Source organism: Colobus angolensis, unplaced genomic scaffold, assembly GCF_000951035.1.
Source record: "Colobus angolensis palliatus isolate OR3802 unplaced genomic scaffold, Cang.pa_1.0 Scaffold39, whole genome shotgun sequence".
Taxonomy (NCBI): domain Eukaryota; kingdom Metazoa; phylum Chordata; class Mammalia; order Primates; family Cercopithecidae; genus Colobus; species Colobus angolensis.
In genome coordinates this window covers 5,030,643-5,037,333 of record NW_012117265.1, presented here as the reverse complement: position 1 = coordinate 5,037,333, position 6,691 = coordinate 5,030,643, and the positions used below count along the sequence as shown (strand labels likewise).

Below are 6,691 nucleotides of genomic sequence, written 5' to 3'. Positions count from 1 at the left end.
AACACACACACACACACACACACACACACACACACACACACACACACACACACAACGAGGCAGCCACCCAGCAGACATTCATTGTATGGGTGTACCATATTTATTTAACCAATCAGTTTTGACAGGCACTGGGATTTTTTCCAATGTGTATGTGGCTTTATTTCTACTTCTTCCTTTTTTTTTTTTTCCATTATGAACAGTGCTTTGGGCACTGTCTATGCAAATCTTTCTTGGGAACTTGCTTGGTCAGAGGATGTGAACCACTGACATTTATTGATTGATTGATTGATTGATTGATTGAGCCGGAATCTCACTCTGTTGCCCAGGCTGGAGTGCAATGACGCGATCTTGGCTTACTGCAACCTCCGACTCCCCGGTTCAAGCAATCCTCGTGCCTCAGCCTCCTGAGTAGCTGGGATTAAGGCATCTGCCACCATGTCTGGCTAATTTTTGTATTTTCAGTAGAGATGAGTTTTCACCACATTGGCCAGGCTGGTCTCGAACTCCTGAACTCAGGTGATCTGCCCACCTTAGTCTCCCAAAGTGCTGGGATTATAGGCGTGAGCCATTGCACCAGGTGACATTTTTTTTTTTTTTTGATTTTGTTTTTTTTTGAGATGGGGTCTTACTCTGTCACCAGGCTGGAGGGCAGTGACGGGATCTTGGCTCGCTGCGACCTCTGGCTCTCAGGTTCAAGCAAGTCTCCTATGTCAGCCTCCTGAGTAGCTGGGACAACTCTAGTTGTGCACCACCACGCCCAGATAATTTTTAAATTTTTAGTAGAGACAGGGTTTCACCATGTTGGCCGGGATGGTCTTGATCTCTTGACCTCGTGATCGGCCTGCCTCTGCCTCCCAAAATGCTGGGATTACAGGTGTGAGCCACCGTGCCCGGCCACTTTTAAATTTTTTTATAGACTAATTTTTAGAGCAATTTTAGGTTCGCAGCAAAATTTAGCAGAAAGTACAGAGAGTTCCTGTATATCACCCTGCTCCATACACACACAACCTGCACAGCCTCCCTCACTGTTAACATCATGTACCCAAGTAGGGCATTTGTTAGAATCAGTGAACCTTCATTATCTCTTTAAAACCATAGTTCACATTAGGATTCACTTTTTTCATTTGTTTGTTTTGCAGTGGTTATCTCACCCTGTCTCCCAGACTGGAGTGCAGTGGTGTGATCTCCGCTCACTGCAACCTCTGCCTCCTGGGCTCAAGCGATCCTCCCACCTCAGCCCCCCGAGTAACCAAGACCACAGGTGTCCACTACCACACCTGGCTAATTTTTGTATTTTTTGTAGAGACAGGATTTTGCTATGTTGTCGAAGCTGGTCTTAAACTCCTGGGCTCAAACCTTGGCTTCCCAAAGTTCTGGGATTACAGGTGTGAGCCATCACAACCTGGCCTTTGTGTGTGTGTGTGTGTGGTGGAGAGGGGATAGGATCGTGCTTTGTCATCCAGACTGCAGTGCAGTGTGGTGTGGTCATGGCTCACTGCAGCCTCAACCTCCCAGGCTCAATTGATCTTCCCACCTCAGCTTCCTGAGTAGCTAGTATTGCAGGTGTGTGTACCACGCCTGGCTAATTTTTGTATTTTTTTGGTGGAGACGGAGTTTTGCCATGTTGCCTAGGCTGGGAGTTGACTCTTGTTGTTGGACATTTATAATTTTTGATGAATGTATAATAAATGACATGTATTCACTTTTTTTTTTTTTTTTGAGACAGAGTCTCACTCTATGCCAGGCTGGAGTGCAGTGGTGCGATCTCCGCTCACTGCAACTTCCGCCTCCTGGGTTCAAGTGATTCTCCTGCCTCAGCTTCCCAAGTAGCTGGGACTACAGACATGTGCCACCATGCCCAGCTAATTTTTGTATTCTTAGTAGAGATGGGGTTTCACCATGCTGGCCAGGATGGTCTCGATCTCTCGACCTCGTGATCTGCCCACCTTGGCCTCCCAAAATGGTGGGATTACAGGCATGAGCCACTGCGTCCAGCCATATTCACCATTATAATATCAGACAGAGTAGTTTCATTGCCCTAAAAATCCTCTGTGCTCTCTCTGTTCATGCCATTCTCCTTTTCCCCAACCCCTGTTCACTGCTGATCTTTTTACTGTCTCCATAGTTTAGCCTTTTCCAGAATGTCCTATAGTTGGGGTCATTCAGTATGTAGCATCTTTAGGTTGGTTTATTTCATTTAGTGATATGCATTTAAAGTTATTTTTGTGACTTAAGGGCTTTTTTTCTGAGGCAGAGTCTCACTCTTTCACCTAGGCTGGAGTGAAGTGGCCCGATCTCAGCTTACTGCAGCCTCCACACCCCTCCCCGCCGGGTTCAAGCGATTCTCTTGCCTCAGCCTCCTGAGTAACTGGAATTACAGGCACATGCCACCATGCCCGGCTAAGTTTGTATTTTTAGTAGAGATGGAATTTCTCCATATTGGTCAGGCTGGTCTCGAATTCTCGACCTCAGGTGATCTACCCACCTTGGCCTCCCAAAGTGCTGGGATTATAGGCTTGAGCCAGGGCGCCCAGCACTTTTTTTTTTTCTTTTTGAGACAGGATCTCACTCTGTTGGATTGCAGTGGCGTGAGCACAGCTCACTGCAGTGTCAACCTCTAGGGCTCAAATGATTCTCCTACCTCAGCCCCCTAAGCAACTGGGACCATAGACCTGGGCCACCACATCTGGCTGATTTTAAAATATTTTTTAGAGACAAGGTCTTGCTTTGTTGCCTAGGCTGGCCTCGAACTCCTGGGCTCAAGTTATCCCCCGCCTTGACCTCCCAAAGTGCTGGGATTACAGGCATGAGCTACTTTACCCAGCTTAGTTTCTTTTTAGCACTGAGTAATATCTCATTATCTGGAAGCACCACTGATTATTTATTCATTCACCTATTGAGTGACATCCTTTTTGCTTGCATGTTTTGGCAATTATGTGACTGATTTACATTAAAAAAAATTTTTTTTGAGACAGGGTCTGACTCTGTCACCCAGGCTGGAGTGCAGTGGCACGATTTCGGCTCACTGCAGCCCATATCTCCCAGGCTCAAGTGATTCTCCTGCCTCCCAAGTGGCTGGGACTACAGGCCCATGCCACCACGCCGAGCTAATTTTTGTATTTTTAGTAGAGACAGAGTTTTTAGTAGAGACAGGGTTTCTCCATGTTGCCCAGGCCGATCTTGAACTCCTGAGCTCAAGTGATCTTCCCCCGCTCCCAGCCTTCCAAACTGGGATTACAGGCGTGAGCCACCGCGCGGGGCCTGACTGATTGACATTTAATGCCTTCCAAGAGGCTGTTTCACTCCCTTCCCACTGAGAGGCAGGAAAGGAGGCTCCCCTTTGCTTCCTGCTGGTGTGTGTGCGGTGTACCTTGTCTTTGCAGGACTCTGAAAGCTGGTGGGTGTCACCAGGATTGTGAATGGGTCTGTGTGTGTGCACTTTGCGGGAGGAATGTTCGTAAGCCAGCTCTGCTTCTGGAAGCATGAGCCCCGGCCGTGGTTTGGGCCAACGCAGGTGCCACGGCAACTTCCTTTCTTCCTTTGCGGGTAGAGTCCTTCTCAGTGCCCGCTGCTCACTGCAGGACTGCCCCACAGGTCTCCTTCCGCTACCACTGCCAGCTGTACTCCGAGTGGAGAAAGACCAACCAGAAAGTTCGCCTGAAGATCCGGGAAGCGGACAGCTCCGAGGGCCCCCAGCATTCTCCGCTGGCGGCTGGACTCCTGAAGAAGGTGGCAGAGGAGACGCCAGTATGAACGCTGGGCTCTCCGGACCCTGCAGCAGAGAGGCCAGAGGTGGCTGGCAATAATACCCTGTCCTGCGGAAGGACGGAAACTGCCCAACACTTCCCGCACGGCCTGAACGCTTCTTAGGCCAAGAGACACCATGCGGAGCCTAGTCTGTGATCCTGTGTGAAGATACTATCAGGGTTTTTTCTTTTTGTTTTTTTGCACACTGTTGTTCATATCGAGGACAGGTGGACACGGTCCTGAGCTCTGGACGGAGCAGGCACGCTGATCTCATTCTGAGGTCCACATGGCACCTTCTGGGCCTGCAGCTGTGGCCGGTGTATCAAGGGCGCCCTTAAAGCTGGAACATTCCAGCAAGCTTCTTGCGCTTCTCTGCACCCGGCAGGCCCACTTTCCTGGCACCCTCGACTTTATATAAAAGTTGCACTGCGTTTCAAAAACCCACCCCTGAATGAATAAAAGGAGCCCTGGCTGGACAAAATGGACTTGTCAGTTAGTTTCTCAAAGGAGACCTCCCAGGGAGGGACCATGTGGAGGTAAAAAAGTAACCTTGGTGGCCAGCCGGGCATGGTGGCTCACACCTGTGATCCCAGCACTTTGGGAGGCTGAGGCGGGTGGATCACGAAGTCAAAAGATCGAGACCATCCTGGCCAACGTGGTGAAACCCTGTCTCTACTAAAAATATAAAAATTACCTGGGCGTGGTGGTGTGCGCCTGAAATCCCAGCTACTCAGGAAGCTAAGACAGGAGAATTGCTTGTATCTGGGAGGTGGAGGTTGCAGTGAGCTGAGATGGCGCCACTGCGCTCCAGCCTGGTGACAGAGAGACTATCTCAAAAACCAAAACAAAACAAAACAAAACAAAACAAAAAACACTGGTTGGCCAGGCACGGTGGCTCACGCCTGTAATCTCAGCACTTTGAGAGGTTGAGGCGGGCAGATCACAAGGTCAGGAGTTCGAGACCAGCCTGGCCAATATGGTGAAATCCCGTCTCTACTAAAAATACAAAAATTAGCCGGGTGTGATGGCAGATGCCTGTAGTCCCAGCTACTCGGGAGGCTGAGGCAGGAGAATTGCTTGAACCCGGGAAGCAGAGGTTGCAGTGAACCAAGATCGTCATTGCACTCTAGCCTGGGTGAGAGAGTGAGACTCTGTCTCAAAAAAAACAAAAGCAAAAAAAACCACTGGCTTGTTTTGAGGGATCTGTCCTGAAGCCCATGGGAAGAAGCAAAGTCTTGGTCTTCAAGTGAAAATCAGGTAGCAGGGTTATAAAAGAAATGATTTTTAAAATATACATAAAGGCTAGACATGGTGGCTCACACCTGTAATCACACTTTGAGAGGCTGAGATGGGTGGATCACCTGAGGTTAGGAGTTTGAGACCAGCCTGGCCAACATGGCAAAACTCTGTCTCTACTAAAAATACAAAAAAAAATTATCGGGGTGTGGTGGCAGGTGCCTGAAATCCCAGCTACTCTGGAGGCTGAGACTGGAGAATCGCTTGAACCCGGGAGGCAGAGGTTGCAGTGAGCTGAGATCAGTTGCACCACTGTATTTCAGACTGGGTGATGTTGTGAAACTCTGTCCCAAAAAATAAAAAATAGAAAAATAAAGTAGATGTAAGAACAATTTCCTCTTTGCCTCTACCAGTCCAGAGACCATGCTGGCCTCTTTTTTTCTTTTTTTGAGATGGGGTCTTGCTCTGTCGCCCAGATTGGAGTGCAGTGGCACAATCACGGCTCACTCCAGCCTCAACCTCCGGGGTCGGGCAATCCTCCTGTCTCAGCCTCCCCAGCAGCTGGGACGACAGGCATGCACCACTGTGCCTAGCCACTATTAGTTTTTAGTAAGTGTAGAGAGCCCAGCATGGGCCCGGCCTGGTGGCTGATGCCTGTAACCCCAGCATTTTGGGAGGAGGATCAGTTGAGTCTAGGAGTTTGAGACCAGCCTGGGCAACATAGTGAAATCCTGTCTTGACTAAATAAATAAATATATTAACTGGGCATGGTGGCATGCACCTGTGGTCACAGTTACTCAGGAGGCTGAGGTGGGAGGGTCCCTTGAATCCAGGAGTTCCAGGCTGCAGTGAGCTATGATTATGCCTCTGCTCTCCAGCCTGGGCAACAGAGCAAGACCCTGTCTCTAAGGCAAACAATTTGTTTTTAAATGGTGACAATATCCACACTGACTTAGGGTCACTATAGATGAGGCATAGTTCTGAGTCTTTCCCTCCTCTGACTGTCACTTGTTAGGGAAGAAGTGGTTATTACCTCCATTTTATAGGTGAGAAGACTGAGGCACAGGGCAGGGAAGCCTTAATCTAAGGTCCCAGAGCTGTAGGAAGTGGAGTTGGGGTGACCCCAGGACTCCTTTTGGAGGAAGACTAAGGAAAGATGCAGAATGTGGTTTTTTTTGTTGTTTTGTTTTGTTTTGTTTTGTTTTTGAGATAGAGTCTTAACTCTGTCACCCAGGCTGGAGTGCAGTGGTGTAATCTTGGCTCACCGCAACCTCCGCCTCCCAGGTTCAAGCGATTGTCTCCTGCCTCAGCCTCCCAAGTAGCTGGGACCACAGGCAACTAAGTTTTGTATTTTTAGTAGAGATGAGGTCTCATTCTGTTGGCCAGGTTGGTCTCAAACTCCTGACCTCAGGTGATGCACCCACCTCGCCTCCCTAAAGTGCTGGGATTACAGTGAGCCACTGTGCCTGGCCCAGAATGCACTTATTCTAATAACAGCACCTACTTCTTGAGTGCTTTCTGCCTGCTGATTCTTCTACATTTAAAGGCGCTTGGCATCTGTCTGCTTTTAAAGCTCAGGGCAGCCCTGAAAGGTAAGTTCTGGTGCATTTCTTTCTTTCTTTCTTTTTTTTTTGAGACGGAGTCTCACTGTGTTACCCAGGCTAGAGCACAGTGGCTTTCTGCCTGCTGATTCTTCTACATTTAAAGG

At 48.8% G+C, this 6,691-nt stretch overlaps 1 protein-coding gene across 2 annotated transcripts in view; it reads left to right on the top strand.

Moving 5' to 3' along the window:
• MARCH2 (membrane-associated ring finger (C3HC4) 2, E3 ubiquitin protein ligase) overlaps nt 1-4,228 on the top strand; it is a 33,646-nt gene extending 29,418 nt beyond the window's left edge. For both annotated transcript variants that reach the window (XM_011954936.1, XM_011954935.1), the window contains one exon: nt 3,595-4,228. In XM_011954936.1, coding sequence (XP_011810326.1) covers nt 3,595-3,753 — 159 coding nt within the window. In that variant the 3' untranslated portion in view covers nt 3,754-4,228. The remainder of the gene's footprint in view (nt 1-3,594) is intronic.
• Nucleotides 4,229-6,691: the final 2,463 nt, after the last annotated feature.